Here is a 22,849-nt window from a genome sequence, read left to right as displayed (position 1 = left end):
AAAAGTCTAAGATCCACTGCTTCCAAAAATTTACCAGCAGTATTTCTTCTTCATCCGACACAAAAAGGATATGGGCTGACATAAAAAAACTTACTGGTTTTTCCTCCCACTCTTCTATTACTTCCCTTAAGTCGTCCCAAGGCAACCTACTATATCCCCACGATATAGCCTTAGAGTTAGCCGTCCACTTCTCTAATGCCTCTTCTGATTCCAACTTTCCTCCCGAATTCTCCGCCTGCAAACTTTCCCAACTCCAATCTAATCGTCCCATTCCTTCAAGATTATCTTCTTCTTCCAAGCAATTGGATGCTGATTTATCCCCACAGGAACTCCATTTCGCTCTCTTAGCTGTTAAAGGTAGAACCCCTGGATTTGATAAAATATCCTATCCCATTATAAAACATCTCCCTTTGTCTCTTTTATTTCGCCTCCTCAATCATTACAATAACATCTTCTCAACCGGTAATTATCCCATCCTTTGGAAGACTAGTTCCGTCGTACCTATCCTAAAGCCTGGCAAACCACAATGCGAGGTAAATAGCTACCGTCATATATCTCTTCTTCCCTGCTTAGGGAAATTAATGGAAAAAATCATTGCCACTAGACTATCATGGTATGTGCAGGCAAATAAGCTAACCCACCACAATCAAGTTGCCTTCAAGAAGAGACATAGTACGGTCGATGCTCTATTATATCTGGATCACTTCGTTTCCGAAGCTCTGTCAAGGAGAAACCATATTTCGCTCCTCTCATTGGATTTTGCCAAGGCTTTTGAACGCATAGGTATACAGGTCGTTTTAAGGCAACTCGACAAGTGGAAAGTTGGGCCAAGAATCTACAATTTTATTAAATCTTTCCTATCCTCTCGTAAGCTTAGTGTTCTTATATCCAACGTCCGATCCCCTATCTTTCCCCTAGACAATGGCACCCCGCAAGGTTCACCCCTATCCGTTATCCTCTTCACTATAGCTTTTGATGAGCTTAGTACAATTTTTTCCCATTTCCCCAGCATTTCCCACCAAATGCATGCCGATGATGTGCTTATATTTTCTAAAATTCCTAACCTAAATGTCGTTACGGCTACCTTCACAGACATCCTATCCCGCATTTCCTCATGGTCCCTTTCTTCAGGCGTTTCAATCTCTCCAAATAAAACTAAACTACTACATATTTGTAAGAAGCAAAACTGTAATATACCTACGTTTACATTTAACAATACAAATATTACTTGTACAGATAGTCATAAGTTTCTAGGTATAGTATTAGATTCTAAGTATTCCTTTAAACATCACTGTAAATACGTTAGAGATAAACTATTTCTTAAGTTAAACATTGTGAAATATTTATCCTGCAAACGCTCGCTTATCAACTCTGAATTGCTAGTCAACGTTACAAAGGCGCTCCTCTTATCCTCTATCAACTATGGCGTAGAAATATATGGCCAACATGCTAAAAATAACATCAAGCTCCTAGCGTCTCCTTACCATACTGCTGTCCGACGATCTTTACGTGCATTTCCTACTTCTCCAATAAAAAACATCTTGGCAGAATCAGGTCTACCATCACTAATCGACAATGTGGAGGACAATATAAGGAAACTTTATCCTAAGCTTGCTCTCACTTCTAATGCTTTGCTACAAAAATGCTTTCACTCGGCAGCTGTGCGTGTACGGACTCCTAAGATAGCTTCATCAATTTCCAAATGCGCCTCTTTTGCAAAAGACAATGGACTGCCCCTAAGACTATTATCGATGAGACATGGCCATCACCCGCCATGGGTGCTGAAAAAATCATCTTTTATAAACGACTTAAGTTACATGCAAAAATCTAATACGACATCGGCAGAGTATTGCGCACATTTTTTAGAAATTTCATCTCGCTTTAAAAGCACTAGTTGGCAGCTAATCTTCACCGATGGTTCCAAAGCGAATTACACTTCCTTTGCTGTCGTGAAAGATAATGGAGAGCCTATATCGTATGGACTACTACTTCCGTTTTGTTCAATTTTCACCGCTGAAGCAACAGCAGTTCTCTACGCCATGCAGTATTCGTCAAAATCCAAGGGGAAATACATTATATGCACAGACAGTATGTCCTGTTTTCAGGCCATAAAGAACTATAATAACTCCAACCACATTATTGGAACCATAAGAAATATCCTGATTTCTCACCCTCATAATATCAAAATCATGTGGGTACCAGGGCATTCATGCATCAACGGCAATACAATCGCTGATAATACTGCCAAGGATATGAGCATTACTCCTACGATCACCTCAAATCTTTTATGTAAAAATGATGTTTATCGACTTATAAAGCAGCATAGGCAAACCAAACTAGTAGCTGACTGGTTTCACTATAGCCACCATTACTCCAGGATTAATCCTAATCGTACTAAACCAACTTATCTATCATCCCTCCCATCTAACTATACTACGCCATATACTCGCCTACGCATTGGTCACAGTGTAATCACCAATGCATATCTACTGCAAGGGAAGCAACCAAGCCTGTGTCCATTTTGTAATACTGCAGTCAGTATCCTGCACCTGTTAGCCTTTTGCCCTGGACTAGATAGACAAAGACAGCAGAATTTTGACGGTCATGATGCACTATCGCTATTAATCAACCCTTCCGATTCCAACATTTCGAAAATCTATAAATTTCTGAAGGACTCTGATCTTCTACGACGTATATAAACCAGGAATTCTTCACCAGCCAGCCGAAAGCCTCCGTTGCTAGCGCTGCGTTATCTTTTTGTTTATTTAGCAATTCTATTGTTATTTAAGCTTTTAAAAATAAAAATAAAAAAAATAAATAAATATTATTTGAAATTGTCATCTACTTACGCCTGATGTTATTCTCACCATTACATTTAAGTGATACTCGGGTTTCTAAAGGGTTAAGTGTTACTACTGTAATATTGACCATATGAGATAATGCGTAGGAATCGTGTTCCTAATTTAAAATCAATTAAACAATACTTTTATAAACTTACTACCGAATACAAATATATTTATTTGACTCACATTCTTCTTATCATCTCAATTTAGTCTGTTGTCACACCTGTAAATACCCAGTCCAAGCCTGCCACTCCGAAGGCGGTTGCGCAGGTTATAAACCAACATGTTGCCGTAAATCCAACAGCAACTGTGCAAAAGGTTGTTACACAAACAATACCTTCTGTCAGTGCAAATAGCAGTGCATCAACCGCTGCAAAAATAGCCACAAATTCACAAGGTATTCCACAATTCATTGTTCAACCTGGACAGAAGTTATTAATGGGGCAAAACCAACAAGGACAAAAGGTTCTCATAACTACCGGCGGACAACAATTGACTCAACAACCTGTGGTTTCCAACATGCAGAGCATACAGCAAGCACAGCCGCAGCAGCAGCCACAACAACAGATTATAGTTAACCAAACGCCAACTGCAGCAACAAATCAAACCAGCACTGCACCACAACAAGCTGCCACCCAAAAAGTAATACAACAAATTGTGAATACAAGTAATGTACAGCAACAAATTGTGATTGGCGGCCAACGTATTATACTGAGTCCAGGCCAAACAATAGTAACACAAAGATCGGTGCCACAAAATCAGACGGTTCAAGTTGTACAACAACCACAACCACAACAACAACAAATTGTGCAATCGACTACGACGCAACCCACACACCACCAACAAGTAATCGTGCAGGCGGCAAGTCAACAGCCCAACCTCACGCAAGTACAACAGCCGCAAACGCGAGTGGTCAAGCAGATAATGGTACAGCAGCAGCAACAACAACAGACAATACAAACTACAAACAATCACATTGTCGAGCAAAGCACACCGCCACAGCAACAAGTGTTGAAGGTTCAACAACAACAAACAACTGCAACACCTCAAACGGCGAATCAGCAACTTGTAGTGCAAAACTCCACATTGGCACAACAGTTGGCCCAGGGTAAATTACAGGTGGCAACTATAAACGGTCAACAAGTTATCATAAGACCGCTAGGCAACAACCAAGCACAGATTGTGGCGCACATTAAGACTCAAAGCGATGGCAATGCGCATATCATAACGAATAGTACTTTGGAAACGCCACAACCATCGCCAGAAAAATCTGCACCGGCTGTAGTGCAGCAGCAGCAGCAGCAACAGGTACAACAAAAGACACAACCTCAGCAGCAAGTCATACAACGTACAACTGTCACACAGCAATCTCAACAACAGCATATAACCACACCGCAACAGCAACAGCAGCAGCAAACAACGTATATAAATCAAGAAAGTGTGCAGCAGCATCAGACGGCGTCAACACCAACCAAGACTATGACAATTGAAGAAAGCCTATTACAGGGACAACCACCAGGCACGGTAATCAAGTGTGTCACAGCGCAAGTCATTCAAACCGAGCAAGGACCACGAATTGTGCTGCAGGGTTTAGTCGGCAATGACTTTACACAACAACAGTTGGCGTTGGTTCAACAACAAGTGAAGCAACAGCTTTTGAAAGGTATAGTGTATGTTGTATGTAAATTATTTATTCTCTCCGTGCTAGTTAAATTACTCAATTTTGTTTTCCTTGCCCATAAAGTTAGGCTAGGCTGGCTGATCTGTAAAAAGATCTCACTTAGACCCATAGTGGGTCCTTGCCAATAAATTAAATTTAAGAAATGTAACATTACAATTTAATGACGTTCCTAGTCGAAACATAAGGTGGAGGCGTTGACAAATATTGAATGCTAAATACCTCGAAAATGATAAAACTCTCTTATGAAACACTGATAAATCGAATTTTTTGCGGGTGATTAATCGCTTGCTTGAATCTAAAAACACCGTGACTTTACGTTGACAATTTATTTTGTGAGTTTGGAAAAAAGAGTAAATTTTTTTTTTTTCACTTTGAATTGAAAGGGTGTCGACGACAGTTAGTCTTCGAAATGGTATTTAGTTAAATTACACAGACTGGCTTTGCTTACTGTACTTGCTTTGTTTGGCTTTGAAAACTTGTATGGCCAAATGGGCGCTTTCAACGCTGTCATAACGATCAATAATACATGATACTCTTTTGAATCATGATGTTAACTAATATAGAAGCTGTGAAAACATATAGCGAACATTTTGCGTGCGCGAATTATATTTAGACAAAAACATTGGACTTTCAGCTTTGCGCAAGCTTGCAAGAGACGAGGCATAATTCAAAAATTATATGCTTTTCCATGACATTTATTAAATTTTCTTCAAAAATTTTTGAAAACAAATGTTAATGAAAAATCTCTCTAATCTGCTTAAAATTCACAAATGAGGCTAAACCAAAACAAAATAAATGAACGACGACGGTGTTCAATTCCTAATATCAAGCTCTGCAAGAAGAACATTTAGCTATTTGCAACTTCGCCGTCCTTCAAATGCTTCAAGAAGCAAAGGTGGTCTGATTTCATATATTTTAGTACTGTTCTATTCATTTTCGACAGTTATCGAAGTCAGCCTACATTGGGCCAGCACCTTAAGCATCAGTTACACCAACAATACACAATATTTAATGATCATTCAATAGTGAAAAAGTTAGATCGCGTCAGATCCGAAATAATTGAAAAAAAGAAAAAAAATATTTTCTTATCGATTGGTCAAAAAACTAAAAATGTTGAAAAAAATTGTTCGAGCTCCCTCAAAATTCATATACATATTTGTAAAAAAATTATTGAATTGGCGATTGTATCTACTGTATGCTCCTAACATTCCTATTCCTTCTATCTACCTTTACCCTTGGTAATTCATCTTCTCCTTTTGTAGCACAAGAATCCAGTGGCAAACAAGGCGTGCTTGGACCAACTAAAATTTATTTGGCTGTCCAACCACCAAACGCTGTTTTGAACTCGCAACCGCCACCATTAACACCAGTTCACCAATCTTCACATCAACAAGTGAGTAGTTGTTGAACAAAGAAAATGATAAAAACGCAAGAGGATAAATTAAAACAAAAAACATAATTTAAGTGTAAAAGTTTCCACTTTACAATTTAATTATTTAATATTTTATACACCGAAACAGACATTAGTGTTTTATTATTTATTAAAATTAAAACCAACGTATATATTAATTTAAACCTAAACAGTTACTAGAATAAAAAAAACTCATACTACATATGTACTTACACATACATATGCATAGATTTATATCTTTCTTCTTTGAAATAATTGAAATATGTTAAATTACATACATAGCTACTTAATTTGGAAAAAGTTTACCACTATTGCAAATGTTATTTAAAACCGAGCAAAAGTCAAAACGAGATTCAGCTTAATGAAATTAACATTCCAAAAGCACACCGGAAGTTTAACTAAAATGACTATATTAGTTTAGAAAGAGTGTAGGGATATGATTCCACACAATATAGAAGTGCCTATACTCATTTGAGTGGCATAACAAGTAATTGCAAGAGAAGAGCACTTCCTTCATATGAAAACAAATAAGAAAAATTTTAATAAATTATTTAGAGTAACAGTTATTTTTGTCTTAAACGCAATAGCCACAGTCGGAGTCTTTTCGCGCAACATGCACGTAGTAGGACCCACTGCTGACATAGAACATGAAAAAATGTTTCCTAACAGCAGTTAACCTTCGGCAGGCAATGTCAAACCTCCTCAATGATTTTGTCATAGAAAATGGTGTGCTATTCGCAGGTCTCAAAACTATAGACCCCTAGAGCATAGCATCAAGATGCAAACCATGACTAAAAGAAGCTTGATCTAAAGAGCTGCGAGAGAAGATGTATGCGGTGAGAGGAGATGCCGTGTACATTAGTTTATCTGTAATGATTTCCACGAGAATCTTGTTGGATATGAATCCGGGTCTCGGTTACGTGGAACCGACTGTCGTGGGAACGATAGTTTTGTCAACGTTATTGGATGAGGCCTTATTTATGTCTTGAAACACTGTGACGGGCGAGTGTTTTTTCCTACAACTATATACCAAATGATTAGAAGGTATTGGTACTGTTGCTCTGCATCTATGCATATCTGGAAAAGCCCACTCGTTGTTTTGCTTTCCTTTTTTTTGCTCAGACAGGAATGAAGTAATTTACGCTTAAATTAGCTGTTTTCTTTTTTCTTTGCCTTTTCTTATCCTCACATTGATTGGTAACACCAGTTTTTTGTACTCATTTCCAAGCAAAAAGATATTCATTAATCAAATTGAATATAATTTACCAGTTTTCAGTTTCGAAATATATTAAATATTTTCGGGCGTTTCCATTTGTGGAAGCAGATCCTTTAATTATGTTTGACAAAGTATTGCAAGTATATAGTGTAGAAAACTTGATAGGTAGATGTCTAGGATTTGTGTTTAATTTTTAATTAAAATAATAAAAATATTATAATAATTAAAAGAATATATGAACCACCATCATTTATACAACCACAATTACTCAACATTTTACGCCCAACACACATGGTTATAAATATATTATTTTTCTGGTATTATTTCACTTGTTAATTACATTAAAATTATTATTAATTATTACTTTTAATTTTAAGCCTTAAAAGTATCAAATCGTTTTGTAATGTAAAGCGCTTTTTGCAATAAATTGACTTAATGATACCGAAAATTGTTTTAATTGTAATTTTCACATATTTTGGTTTTCTTAGTAAATAAACAACAAAACAACAAAAGAGAAGAATAACTTCATAATAAGTAGAATGTCTAAAACAAACAAAAACAAAAAAAAAATATTAAAAAAATAAGATACTAATAATACTGGTAATAAAAATGTTGTAAATATTAAAGCACAAAAACAAAAAGAAAATTGATGTTTTGTTAATTACCAAAAATTAGTTAAATAAACAGTATTTGTGTAGCACACAATTATTACTGTCCACGTCTTGTTTGTTGTATCTGAGTAAAAGTAAATGAATGAAACATTTGCATTGTAAAATTATGTAAAATAGTATAAAAACTCGTATTCGGATTAGTTGGATGATTATTTGTAATTGGCCTTTGTGTTGACAAAAAGCGCTCGCTCAAATTGTAAACAATGAATTTAAAGAAAAAATATGAAAAATGTTAATAATTTGTACAAATGCAAAATGCAGCTTACCAATGCATCAGAGAAAAAAATATAATCGGTTTATAACACATTAAATTTAAAGTAAAATTTTTTAATGTGGCCATTCAAGAAATCTTAAAAAAGTAAATAAAATTTGAAGAGATTAACCCAACCATGACGGTAAAGAGCAGGCAAAACAAAAATGTAATAAAAAATTGATTTATTAAAAAAAATATAATTGAAATTAAATACTAAGACGACCAGCTAAAAAAGCGTATATTCAAAAAGAAGCAACTAAAACACAAAGGCTTATCCATAAATTAATCATCTCATCTAATCGAATAAAACTCAAATTTTTACGATCACTTCGATTTCATACGCCCTGTCCAAGCAAATTGGCCAGAATAATAAATTTCATTTTGTTTGTTTTCTCTCAAATACAACGCAACAATTATCGATTATAAAAATTTACATGAATATAAAAAAAAAATAATAATAATAATAAGAAAAATGCTGCTTTTTAAAGTCATGTTAATCTCTTCGAAAACTTTTTTAAAGGTTTCCTGGAATAAGTACTACAACTGATCTTTTAAAAACACAAGGTAGGTGCGCGGGTGAAACGCTTTCACTCAACATTACCACAAGCATGTGCGTATAGCATTTTGCATTTTTACAAGACTACTTTTCTAATAAGTAACGTAAGAAAATACAGTTGATACCGTACAAATTTTGCCCACACCACTTAATTGCAATTTGTTTAATAGAAAATCTCGCTTGCCTAAATATGGGAGCTAACGTGGCATTTGTTTGTTACTCTCTTACAGATCAACGACAAAATCTGTTAAGTGAAAACATTTTGGCAAATAAATTTAGTTAAAATTTTGTATTGCAAAAATACTATTTTGTAAGTTTTGTCCACATAAAGCTGATTAGGCTCTAGCCTAATCTATCGTTGCTAAACTGGAGTGCAATTAATTGGTGGGTCGAAAAAGGCGCGTTGCAACAAAGCGGAGTCGACTGTAAAATTTTTATTTTAGTACATTGTATCGCTCATTTTCCGCAATAATTGAAAAATATTAGGGTGTTCTTGTAAAAATAATTAACATTTATAGCGTGGTACATAAGACATATCTGTAGTTAGTGTCTTTAAAGCATCAAGATCACCTCTTTGATGCTTTGTAAAGACATATCAGCGTTGGTGTGATTTGTAAATGTGTACCACCTTATAAAGTAAATAATTTATCGACTTACAGGCCTCCTTCCTAGCTAAGACAACGGTGACTGAACAAAGTAGCAGTAGCGTTGAACTTAATGCCAATAAAAATGATGCAACAAAAAACCAAGATAAGCCAGATTCAACCATCCTACAAGACAATCAAATTCAACAAATGCCCCAAGGGAATAGCGCAATAATAAACAATCCTACTGTGGTCACTGGAACTCAGGATTTGATTGTAACCTCACCTGGATATATACAAATATGTAAGTTTTTTTTGTTTTGATCGCTTTGACAGTGAAGTTAAATTTAAAAATTAACTCAACTTGTTTGTTTCGAACTAAGTCAACATTTAAATGAGTTGCGCTATTTACTTATTATTTCATTCAGCTAGCACGCATACATATTTCTGCAAATCTCTATCGGCTTTTGAAATAATTTACTTCATGCGCACAGTGCTTTCATATCGCGCGCACTAACTTCAAATCATAATAAAAAATACAAAATGTAGAGAAAAATGCTTCAAACTATTCAATTTACTATGCCTCTCTAAGTAAAAGTAAAGACATGTAAACTGTGTTCCAATGGTCAATTATCGGGACCTGGATAAAAAATTTGCACGCAAATGCTATCCAACGTTTTGTTTCTGATAGAGATCTTGTTCAATATATGATCGGTTCTGTTTTGTTTTTCATAGTTAATTTGGCAGCACAGCCTTTTGTAATTGGTATCACTGAGAAGTGAAAGTATACACAAGGCCTCTTCGATTCACCAAGCGTTAGTACGTGCCGAATAGATGAAGCAACTAGTCTAAATAAACATACATATGCTAGTAGCACTGGAAAAGAGCTGCAGAAATTACATTTGTCTGGAAGCACTTTATGAGAATTAGTAAAAGACACATTTGTTACTTCAACATGTGATGCTAGTGCTATCTCAACACCCTTTGTATTCTCAATGTTCTTGTTGATTGTTGATTAAAAATTAAGCAATTGCAAGGTATGGGAACACGGGCAACACCAAAAGAGAATTCACAATGCGGAAGCAACAAAAGTCTCCTGTATTAACGCGGTCTAATGAAAGAGCCAATTTACACGATGACTTTTCACCCTGGATTTTTTGCACTTTATCTTTTTAAGAAGTCTTTGAAAATCTTCGTGCACCTACACGATGACTTTTTTTCTGCTTTCCTTGCTTGTTTTTTGACGTTTTAGAGGACAACTTTCTTTGGTCATTCATGCGTTGAGAGGTAGGCCAAAGAACACTTGGGAAAAAAATACGAAAATATAGGGTGGGCCATGTAAAATTTGCTTTTTGAATCAGCTATAAAAAAATAACTAATCAATATTTTTTCAAACTTTTTTTTTTATTTTGAAGATTGAACATTGTCATTTATGAATGAAAAATAATATCGTTCAAATGACTACTGCCACGACTGTCTTTACAGTAGGCCATTCGATCAACCCAATTTTGAAGCACTTTTTCGATTGTTTGGGCTCCAATTTCATGAATGGCAACTTCGATTTCTTGTTTTAAAGCATCAATCGTCTCTGGATGGTTCGCATAGCATTTGTCCTTAACGGCTCCCCACAAAAAAAAAGTCCAACGGGCTTAAATCACAGCTCCGAGGCGGCCAATTGATATCGGATTTTCGGCTGATTATTCCGTTTCCAAAAAACAGTAGCCAAAAGTTCGAGTGTAACTTTGGCAGTGTGACTAGTTGCACCGTCCTGTTGGAAACAACTCGTTGAGCATGTCACGGTAACGCTCGCCATTTACTGTAACCGCGGCTCCTTGTTCATTTTCGAAAAAAATGGCCCGATGATGCCGCCAGACCAAAAACCGCACCAAACAGTGATTCGTTGTGGATGCATTTGCTTCTCTGCAGTAACGTGTGGATTTTCTGAGCCCCAAATCCGACAATTTTGCTTACTGACGTAGCCACCGATGTGAAAATCAGAAAAGAAGAAGAAGACTCACCAGTTTAGAAATAGGTTTTCAATATTTCCCAATTTCTTTCAAGCGTATAGCGTCCCATTTCGTAAATGTCAAACCTTTAAGTAAATTATGAACACATTAGACATGTCATATGTGTTACCATTCTCAAAAAAATAGGTGGTTCAAAAAGCAAACGCTATATGGCCCACCCTGTATGAATAGGATGAACGCGACATGTCGAAACAATTCAATCCGCCTTAGAAATAATCAGTTTGCTTTGACAATCTGACTTGGTTTGATAAAGTATTCGAGGAAAATGTGCTGGAATGCAAAAAACCATTTTTCATGCAAACCATTTTTACTGTAAAGAGTCTCTCAAAAGTGACGCCTAGATAAATTTCAGCAGTGAATAATTCCTAGACGGTACCCTTTTTATGTCATCTTCGATATTTTTCAGATTTTGTAGACAGATGTACAAGTTTACACGATAGAGCAACACGTTAAAATTGTTAAAACTTATCGTGGAAATGGTTGATATTTAACAACATATCGCAAAATATTTGAATTTTTTGGTGCACATTTCGGCCGCCGTAGCCGAATGGGTTGGTGCGTGATTACCATTCGGAATTCACAGAGAGAACGTAGGTTCGAATCTCGGTGAAACCAAAATTAATAAAAACATTTTTCTAATAGCGGTCGCCCCTCGGCAGGCAATGGCAAACCTCCGAGTGTATTTCTGCCATGAAAAAGCTCCTCATAAAAATATTTGCCGTTCGGAGTCGGCTTGAAACTGTAGGTCCCTCCATTTGTGGAACAACATCAAGACGTACACCACAAATAGGAGGAGGAGCTCGGCCAAACAGCCAAAAAAGGTGTACGCGCTAATTATATATACAGTAGAAGCCCGATAAGTGCAATACCGATAACTGCAATTTCGCGGAAAGTACAATTCGATTTTGAGTCCATAGAAAACTCGAAAAGAGCAATAAAAAATTGCAATTTTCGGGCGCAAAAGAATTCTTGTTCGAAGAAATTTTTTACTTAATACGGTAATGTATTTGCGTTCATCACGCGCGAAGACACATTTATAGCTATGCACAGTTATGGTTCTCGGAATTATTGCGACCAAAAACACTGTTCTCACGCTTTGTGATTTTTGATTTTTACAAATAACTGTAAAATTGTAGCGCTGATATCATAAAATATGGCATCGAATCGTTTGTGTCATTCAACACGCGTTAGTTTCAAGCTGGTTCTTGAGAGTAAAACAATCGTTCGGAGTTTGAATCATTTTTTTTTTCTTTCATCAAATAAAATCATGGGAAAAGTGAAAAAGAATCTACATTTTCTTACATTGAAAGAAAGAGATGAGATTCTCCAAAAAATTGAAAAAGGCGTTAAACAACGAGATCTTGCATTCGAATACAAAGTTGACTGTGCAACGATTTGCCGAATAAAAAAACAATCCCGTTCATTAAAAGAAAATGCATACAATTCATTTTCACTTGGAAACAAATGGAAAACTTTGCGGTTTGGCAATCATCCAGAGCTCGAGAAGCGTTTGTACCAGTTTTTCATGAATCAGCGGCGACGAAATGCTCCTGTTTCTAGCTTGATATTGAAAAGCAAAGCATTAAAAATATTTTATGAAATAAAAAAGGATGGAGAACAATTCAATGCAAGTGATGGATGGTTTTCGCGATTCAAGAAACGCTTCTTACTTCGCTATTTGACTGTGACTGGTGAATCATTATCTTGTGATCCAGAAGCCATTGAGCCATTTAAGGAAAAATTGACGGCGAAAATCGAAAATATATAATGCTGGTGAAACGAGGCTCTTTTGGAAACTTTTGTCAAATAAAACCTACGTTGCGAAAGATGAAAAGAGTGCTCCAGGCAACAAAGTTTCAAAAGATCGAATCAGTGTTCTTTTGTGTGCAAATGGTGATGGCAGCCACAAAATAAAACCATTAACGATCGGCAAATCTATGAATCCGCGTTGTTTTAAAAATTTTCGTCTACCGGTGAATTATGCTAGCAACAAGACTGCTTGGATGACGCGGGATATTTTCAAAAAGTGGTTCTTTAATAACTTTGTCGAAGAAGTGAAAAAATTCGCCAAAGAAAATGATGTTCCACCCAAAGCATTACTCTTGCTGGATCAAGCCCCATCTCATCCGCCCGAAGAAGAATTAGTTTGTGGTGAGATCGAAGTGATGTATTTTCCGGCCAATTGCACAGCGATTTTACAGCCAATGGATCAAGGTGTTATTAACTTGACAAAAATTCAATACAAAACATTGCTAATGGAAAACATAATTATTGAAAAAGATTCTTCATTACATGAACTATTGAAGAAAATTGATTTGAAAACCGCCGTGATCATGTTGAGCTAAGCATGGGGGAAATTGCTCCCTGAAACGATCGCTAAATGCTGGAAAAGCGTATTGGGTACAAGCCCAACAGTTGACGCGATTATTGAATCTAATCCAGACGATATGCCATTGGATATCGAAATTGACGACCCCCTTCTTGTTGGAGGATTACAACGGTTAAATGAGATGGTCGAAAACTATGTGGGTGAAGCAGACACAGATGAAATCCGCAATTGGGTTTTGGAATTAGGAATAGATGAAGGTGATAGTGAAGCCAATGAACCCGAAGATACTACTCAAGAAGAAACAACCGAAAAAGTCCAGCATGAATCGATTTTTGGCTGTGTCAATACAATTTTGAAATGGGGTGAACAGAACGATGTACTGTCATTCAATCAGATCGCTTGTTTGTATGATATCCGATCAAAAGCACTTGAAAAGTGTTACGAGAAAACGCAGTCGAAAATAACAAAGTTTTTCCAAAAAAAAATAATTGAATTTTGGAGCACACACTCATATGTCCTTCCGCATAGATCTCTTTGTATTAATTTCAATAAATATGTGTTAATTTTTCTTGAATATCGACCTTTTGAGCTCATTAATTGCATTGAATAGAGTTAAAATATTTTTCCCTAGGTATTCCTCGATCCACAGGAGAAATTCACAAAAGTGCAATTTTTCGCTAAGTGCAATCATTGCTGAAATTTTCCAATTGTACTTATCGGGCTTCTACTGTATATATAATTGTCCAAATGAGTCGACTCGTTCTGTCGAGAAAAGACCAAAAACTGGATGTTTTATTGAGAATATTGCTGCTGTAGCGCAAAGTGTTGGTGAACAATCTACAGGTAACAACGTCGATATCTCGACGTTCTCAAAAATTAGGCATTCATAAATCGACTATTTGGCAAATTTCACTTGTAGACTTGCTCCTCATGGTAGACATTTATGTGATGCAATTTTTTACATATAATTGTTAAGAGCCGTATTTTGGATAAAAATAGTGAAACCTGAAAGAAATCTAAGTTTTTACAAGTTTTATTTTAAAACAACATTTTAAAGTTATTGGTTGTGCTGAAATTTTGATTTGATAAAGTTATAAAAAAAAAAACAACAAACATAGGGTAAAAATAGTTATTATTTTGATGTTAGTATAGCTACTACTTCTGGTGTAGTAGCTTTTTTATCGTCGATTAGATCAATAATATTTTATCAAAATATTTTAAAAATATCTGTACCCTTTTAGGCCTGGCATTGATCAAACCCTTTCCTCTTGGGGGTAAAAATGTGTTGCTTTTGTGGTTCAACTCACATTTTATCAGATCCTATTTTTGGGTATGCAATGTACCAACATTTCACAACGAATGCAATGTACCAACATTTCCCCCAAGAGGAAAGGGTTTGATCAATGCCAGGCCTAAAAGGGTACAGATATTTTTAAAATATTTTGATAAAATATTATTGATCTAATCGACGATAAAAAAGCTACTACACCAGAAGTAGTAGCTATACTAACATCAAAATAATAACTATTTTTACCCTCTGTTTGTTGTTTTTTTTTTTATAACTTTATCAAATCAAAATTTCAGCACAACCAATAACTTTAAAATGTTGTTTTAAAATAAAACTTGTAAAAACTTAGATTTCTTTCAGGTTTCACTATTTTTATCCAAAATACGGCTCTTAACAATTATATGTAAAAAATTGCATCACATAAATGTCTACCATGAGGAGCAAGTCTACAAGTGAAATTTGCCAAATAGTCGATTTATGAATGCCTAATTTTTGAGAACGTCGAGATATCGACGTTGTTACCTGTAGATTGTTCACCAACACTTTGCGCTACAGCAGCAATATTCTCAATAAAACATCCAGTTTTTGGTCTTTTCTCGACAGAACGAGTTGACTCATTTGGACAATTATATATACAGTAGAAGCCCGATAAGTACAATTGGAAAATTTCAGCAATGATTGCACTTAGCGAAAAATTGCACTTTTGCGAATTTCTCCTGTGGATCCTATTAACATATGTATGTATATCTATGTCCTTGGGATTTTTGGCGAAAACTGCATGGTTTGTAAGGTTTCAATTCATATACATACGTAGCCAATTCTACGCAGGTAGGCATTTTCTAGTAACGAGAATCTCAAAGATCTATTATAAGACACAGCCAATTCAATGTCAGATTTAGGTAAGTTATTTCTTACTACGTAGAATGGTTTATTTATTCAACGGCGGAAGGCATAACATAAACATAAATTAAACCACAGACCATAAAAAAAAAACTTTTTTAAAATTAGGAAAAATATCAGCAATTTTACTCCCTTCTTGTTCAGGAACCCAACCTAATAATACTGTGTTGAAGTTCCCTAACGCGTTAAAAAAGATTATAGCCAAAACAAAAAAAAACAATAGTTAAAATTCATTTATTAATTGTTTTTGTTTTTTTCGTAAAACAATTTCTTAATCAGGCCATTATTTTAATCGTTTACTCTCTTAAAGCAAACAACAAAAATTTACTTACTAAAGGCAGCTCTAATATGAATATTGTGCACGATGAACAACGTCAGCAGCTGGACAAGTCCACAAGTCAACAACAAACAATACCCGGCACTCCGGTCAGCAGTGTTGTTTCGAGCAAAAAGCGGCACTTATACAAAACTAAAAATGAGAATGGTGACTGGAACCAGCAACAGCAGTTGCAGCAACGCACATCGAAAAAGTCGAATGTAATAAACGATCAGAACGTCATCACCGCGTACTCGACAAACAATACTCTCAGGGATAGCAGTGTTAAGCGGAGCGATTTATTGTTGCTCGATGACAATGAGCAGCGTAATCAAGCATTAAATGTAAGTTCATGAGTCGCATTTATTTTCCTCTTGTATGTGTGCTCACCATAGATATTGCTCTATAATTTATATTTCAGTGTTTAAAAATAAAAATGCATTTCAATTCATTTACATTTATAAATGTATGTAAATGGTATTTGTATCATTGCACTGAAACTGCATGCAAAGTGATGTTAAAATTAAAAAAAAAAATTCATTTTTAAATTTCTTTTTGCAGCAAACACTAGAGCGTCACAAAGATCTCCTAAAGAAGAGTATATTAAAAAAGCGTTCGCTTTTGGAGCGTAATTTACAACATGAAATCAAAGAGGAAATGAACACAGAATTATTAAGTTCCTCAGAAAAGGTGGATGCAAATAAAAAGTTCTGTAGCACCGCTGGCGGTGGCTCTAGTGCTGGGGGCCTAACAACCAATGAAACAAAGAAGTAAGTACACAAAATTGTAATGTATTTGGAACTGAACTATTAAACTGAAAGTTACACAGTTTTTTTCGACCGATTTAAATTCACATCATGTAAAAATTATCCAGTTACTTGATTTCCCAGATTTCGCTCTCAAAGAGAAAAATATCAAAAAAGTACATGCACACAAAACCAATAACAATGTGCAAGTTTTACGAACAGCTCATTAAATTGTTGGCGGGAAAAATCACAAAAAGTAAAAAAAAATTCGGTTGAGCTACGTACAAAAAAATAAAATAAAAGAAACAATATGCAAAATAACGAGCTTAGTATCACATGATTTTATTTGTCCACAATAATTTGTTCCGCCCCAAAACATCGCTGTTATATGAAGACCATTCCATTAGCAATTGTATCGTTGTGGCAATCGCAGCTTTCTTCGTATTTTTCTTTCTTTCTTGCTACATATGTACGAGTATATTGCCAATAACCAAGAAGTATAAACACAAAACACGAAAGATACCGTCAATGCTTTTGATTTGTGTTTCGGAAACTGCAAAAATTTCTACTGGAGGCTGTGTTTCAGTGTACATCCCTCTATATCATTCATTGGCCGATTCCAATTTGATATATAACTTCAAATTAACTTTATAAATTTTATGTAAACATTTTATGTAAAATATTCACTTATATTCTCCATTTCAATCACTATTTAAATTTAGAACTTTGACTCAATTCTCAAATTTTCATTCGTGTTTATTTTTACTTTGCGATCAGCTCTTTTTCTCACTTGCAAATTCTTACATTAAAAATTTATCCAGTAAAAACTAGCAACTTCCCCTCAAAATGAAGTGTCATTTTGCCTCTCACTTTCCTCTCTTTGCAAGTTTTTTGGACATATGAACTCCAAAACTTAATAATTTGTAACAATTTGTTTCATGAACAAACTTAATGATAACACAGGTCAACAACGTTTTGTGTTCTAGGAAAGTGTAGGGTCATTTTCGATGTCATTTTTTGGTTAGAATCCGAATCCGGGGTTTAAATTGCTCTATCACGTCAGGATTTTGAGATATCCTAACCTAAAATTGCAAAAACGCTGTTTTTGCCCATTTTTGAGGTTATGTAGCTACGCAGATTTTGCTCTTCATAAAAAAGTAAACATAGTATTTTAAAGTATAAGTCTTCCTCTTTTAAATGCGGTTGAGTTTGCTTAAATATCTTTATTTTCCACTGAGATATCACATTTTGAAGTTTCCATGTTTGTGAATTTTTCGATATTCGAAAATCCATTGAGATAACATGAGACGTGATACGGTTGATTACATAGTCGTACAAAAAAAATAAAAAAAACTTTAAAATGCGATATCTCAGTGAAAAAATAAGATATTTGAGCAAACTAAACTCAACGGCATTTAAAAGAGGAAGACTTATAATTTAAAATACCACGTCTACTTTTTTATGAAGAACAAAATCTTCGTAGCTACATAGGTTAGGATATCTCAAAGTCCGGACGTAATAGAGCAATTTAAACCTCGGATTCGGATTCTACGCAAAAAATTACTTCGGAAATGACACTACACTTTTATAGAACATTCCGAACCCATTTTTTTGCAGACCTGTGTAATGAATGTTGAATAACGGCTTTAGAGATAAATGAAAAATGTTGATGTATGGTTATGCGAAGCATTCATTTGTACAATAAATATAAATCGTTTCTGAATATTATTACGATAAATTGTGAAACAAAACGTTTCCCCAAAAAATTGTTTGATTCAAGTACACTTTGAAGTTTCAGTTACAAAAATTCTCTATTCCATAGGTGTTTTCAATGGGAACATAAATAATAGCACAATGTCAATTTTTAGAAATTCAGTTTCTTGATTTTTCGTACGCCAATTCGATTTAAAAAACGGGCTTGGAATGGGCATTGTAATCAGCGACTCCAAAAACACCCGAGGCGTAATTTTTATGAGCTTAGCTCGTAATAATTTGCAATTCAATCGTGTTCCCTAGACCTTAAGGGGTTAGCCACATTTTATTCGAAGCTGTTTTTTTCCGGAACTTGTATATATAGTTATAGCGAAGATCTCAGCTTTAATTTGAGTATAAGTTAAAAGTCTCTAGCACGTCAGGTTTTTGAGAAAAGGAGAGATAAAGACATACAAAAACTTGTTTGTTTAGGTTTTTACCTTCAATTTCTCAAAACCATAATGTGATAGACACTTTTTAACCCAGAATCGTGTTCAGCGCCCCAAAAATATATCTGAAACTACGCCTAAACTCCTTGCATGATTTCCTATGAGCCAATGTCCTGTTAGTGCCCGTACTAAGGTCCTAATTTAAAGTCTACTCAATTTTATAATACTCTTGGACAGACTTAGATTTAGCCTTGGCCATGTATGCCTAGCAATTTCACAGGTGTTAACGCTAATCCATCTTTGATTTGCAGAACTGATTAGTGGCTTTTTAATAAGAAGCTTACAAGAGGTACTACCATAAAATGACTTATGTTTGGCATACAGGTACCTTCTCTTGCAAGTTGGTCTGCCCTACAGTTCCCCGGTATATCTTTGTGGCCTGAAATCCAGGATAAGATTATACGATATTGCTTGGCCATCTCATTTAGAGATTGGCGACAACGTAAGACACTCCTTGATGTTGTTTGCAATGCATCCAGGGCTCGTAGGGCAGTTTGGCTGTCTGATAGAATGCTGTTGATGATATTCTGTTTATCTTTAACCATTTTAAGGCTTCATGATAGCGTTTATTTCCGCTTGAAAAACACTACAGTGAGCCGGTAGTTTAAAAGATTCACTAAAAGAAAGCTCTTCGCAATATAACCCTGATCCTACACCGGTGTCCATTCTAGATCCGTCCGTGTAAACTTAACGGGTGTGGTGGGTGTTGGATCTTCTTCAAGCCATTCCAGTCTAGAAGGGAGTTTCATTAGGAAATCCCTTTCGAAGCAGTGAATGGGAGCGTGATAATCACAATCACTGGGTATATCCGTATAAGGGTCTAAGGTGGTTGAATGTCCATGTGTGACAGTCCTCCGTTTTGAGCTCGCTTTGAGCCTTAAAGCGGAGCAGGCCGCTGAGTATTTGCAGAAGAGATCTAGGGGTGCCAGATGTAATATGATATCCAAAGCCATGGATGGCCTGGCTTAGAATAGGTTTTTTTCTGCATAGCACACCACCAGACAACATTTCCATATAGAAGAATGGGTCTGACGACAGCAGTGTAAAACCAAGAAGCAATCTTAGGTTTAATTCCCCAGGTCTTACCTAAAACTCTCTTACAGGCATAAAAAGCTAGGTTCGCTTTCCTGACTCTAAGATGTTTGACTTCCAAGTCAGTTTCCTATCTATGTTTAGTCCCAAGTGCTTGGTTTCTTCCGAAATCACAAGAGCTTCCCCATGAGCATAATTGGGGCTGAGGGATTCTGTGTTTCCTAGTGAACAATATGAGTTGTGTTTTGTCTGGGTTGACTCACTCCTAGACCACACTTTTCTGCCCACCTAGAAAGTATATCTAGCTAGAGCATTTTGTATTAATATAGATACAAATTCACCAGAGACAACAATAACAACATCATCGGCCTAAGCTATCACCTTACAGTCCACCGATTCCAGTATTAACAGAAGTTTATTTACAACTGCGTTCCATAAAAACGGTGAGAGGACTATGACTAGGGACCTAGGACTGATGCTAAGAGTTATGCGCAGAAATTTACCACAATGATTTTTTGTTGTTGTAATTTTTTTTTTAATCGAAAATAAATTGCTTGGGTATTCATAATTTTATTTAATTTCAGACCAACTAAACAGTTAAAGAATCACAACGCTCCTCTTTCACCATCAATGACACCGTCCAAAAATCCGCACGGAAGATCACAGAAGAAAGTCAATAAGAAGAAGGAGAAATTGTATTGCATTTGTCGCACACCATACGATGATACGAAGTATGTTGTTATCCGCTGTGATATTTTTTATTTAATTAAAATTCGAAAACTAATTCTTCCCTTATTCATTCTTAAAAAAGGTTCTATGTTGGCTGTGATTTGTGCAGTAACTGGTTCCATGGTGATTGTGTAAACATTACAGAAGAAGCATCTAAAAAATTATCCGAATTTATTTGTGATGATTGCAAGCGAGCTCGCGAGACCCAAGAACTGTATTGTTCGTGTCGCCAACCGTATGACGAGTCACAATTCTATATCTGCTGCGACAAATGTCAAGATTGGTTCCACGGTCGTTGTGTGGGTATTGTGCAAAGTGAAGCAGAGTTTATCGACGAATATATTTGTCCCCAATGCCAGCGCAACAATTCGGTAAACTTGGCAAATATGAAGAATTTAGCCGAAAATGAGACGATCGAATTGAAGAAACTTATTAAGCAAATTCAGGTAACATGCAATTAAAATATTTTTAAAATAAACCTCAACATTCCTTGACTGAATTGTGTTCTTCTAAATTTGCAGTCACACAAGAGTGCATGGCCTTTTATGGAGCCAGTGGACCCAGAAGAAGCGCCCGACTACTATAAAGTCATAAAAGAACCTATGGGTGTGTATTAAATATTGATTTTAAACTACTTTATAAAGATTGGACTTTCTAATTTGAATTAAATTTTGTTCATTTAAATTGAATAGATCTACAAAAAATTGAGAAGAAATTGGATACAAACGTGTACACTAAATTATCGGAATTTATTGGTGATATGACGAAAATTTTCGACAACTGCCGCTACTACAATCCAAAAGATTCATCGTTTTACAAGTGCGCCGAGACTTTGGAAGCATACTTTGTGCAAAAAATTAAAAATTTCCGGGAAACTGTGGTTAGTCAAAACTAAAATAAACTAAAATCAACTGTAAAAAATGCCGTACCAAGCGTTTCACGGTCAGTGTTGGTGCAAATAATGTAAATAGCTATAATTGTTGCATAATATAATGTATAAGAACGTATTATGCGTATTTTGATTAGAGCTCACCACACGTAGGTTAGTTATATAGATTTAAGCGTGTTTTTCATTAAAAAAAAAAGAAAAAACAAAAAAAGTCATCAAGAAAAGAACTTAAAGTAAAGCTAAAACATTGTGTAAAAATCTTACTACATGAATTTCTCCTGTAAATAATTGATCAATGCATTTAGCTGCGATAGTATTAAGAGCAAAATACAAATACACATACATTGTATTGTATGCTTTTTTCTTTTTTAATTTGAGAAAGTATTAATAAATACTAAAAAAGCATATGTGTAATTTTATTTATTGCCGCAGATTATATTGTACTTTACTCGTCTAATATTTGTTATTGTAACAACATAAACATTATCTATAAATGGCAATGACTACATAATGACCGTTAACGTGACTCGCCTACTCGCCGCCGGGCCTTTCGTCCTATCATATAAATAAATCAAAAATAATTGGCGCGTAAGCTTCTGTTAGATGTTTGGCCGAGCTCCTGATATTTGTGGCGTGGGTCTTGATGTTCCACAAATGGTTCTATCACATTGGCTAATATTGCTATTCAAGCAGGTTTTGCAATCAGAATGAAAGTGAATATGAAAATGAATCTAAAGTTCGAGTGAATTTAGTTGTGGCGTTCGGAAAACCGAATTATGTGATAATTTTTAAACTCGGTTTTTTCATTGATAAAAAGAACTTTTTTATTAAAAAATGAACTTTACAGCTAGCGGCTGCCAGCTTAACCAAAGCCAATAACAATTGAAATTTATTTATTTATTTAATTATTTATTTATTTATTTTATTTATTTCACAGAAACATTATAAGCGACTTTTCCCATACTTCAGATTTGTTAGAATTGGTGTATATTGATTTTAGCCATATGTTTTATGAAAAGGTTTAATTTTCTTGGGAAATCGTCTCAGAACGCCCAAATCCACTCAGAATTAATTTTAGGAAATAAGTGAAAGTGACTGAAATTCGCTCGAAAGTTGGTGTCTATCTGGTGCAGTATGCGCACAACTAGCAAAGCTGCAGCAGTAACTGTTGAAATTT

The 22,849-nt window shown here is 35.3% G+C and overlaps 1 protein-coding gene across 2 annotated transcripts in view; it reads left to right on the top strand.

Annotated features, from left to right (window-relative positions):
- LOC129241004 (nucleosome-remodeling factor subunit NURF301) overlaps positions 1-22,077 on the top strand; it is a 37,300-nt gene extending 15,223 nt beyond the window's left edge. The window contains exons 7-15 of one of the 2 annotated variants that reach the window (XM_054877114.1): positions 3,054-4,506; positions 5,787-5,917; positions 9,291-9,519; positions 16,070-16,419; positions 16,637-16,845; positions 20,639-20,785; positions 20,866-21,229; positions 21,305-21,389; positions 21,476-22,077. In XM_054877114.1, the coding sequence (XP_054733089.1) occupies positions 3,054-4,506; positions 5,787-5,917; positions 9,291-9,519; positions 16,070-16,419; positions 16,637-16,845; positions 20,639-20,785; positions 20,866-21,229; positions 21,305-21,389; positions 21,476-21,678 (3,171 nt within the window). In that variant the 3' untranslated portion in view covers positions 21,679-22,077. Of the gene's footprint in view, positions 1-3,053; positions 4,507-5,786; positions 5,918-8,595; positions 8,640-9,290; positions 9,520-16,069; positions 16,420-16,636; positions 16,846-20,638; positions 20,786-20,865; positions 21,230-21,304; positions 21,390-21,475 lie in introns of those variants that run through there. The other variant, XM_054877115.1, reaches the window with a different exon arrangement.
- The last annotated feature ends 772 nt before the right edge of the window (positions 22,078-22,849 follow it).

This window comes from Anastrepha obliqua, chromosome 3 (genome assembly GCF_027943255.1).
Source record: "Anastrepha obliqua isolate idAnaObli1 chromosome 3, idAnaObli1_1.0, whole genome shotgun sequence".
NCBI classification, from domain to species: domain Eukaryota; kingdom Metazoa; phylum Arthropoda; class Insecta; order Diptera; family Tephritidae; genus Anastrepha; species Anastrepha obliqua.
The sequence above is the reverse complement of the archived record's forward strand: the minus strand, read 5'-3'. Positions and strand labels throughout refer to the sequence as shown.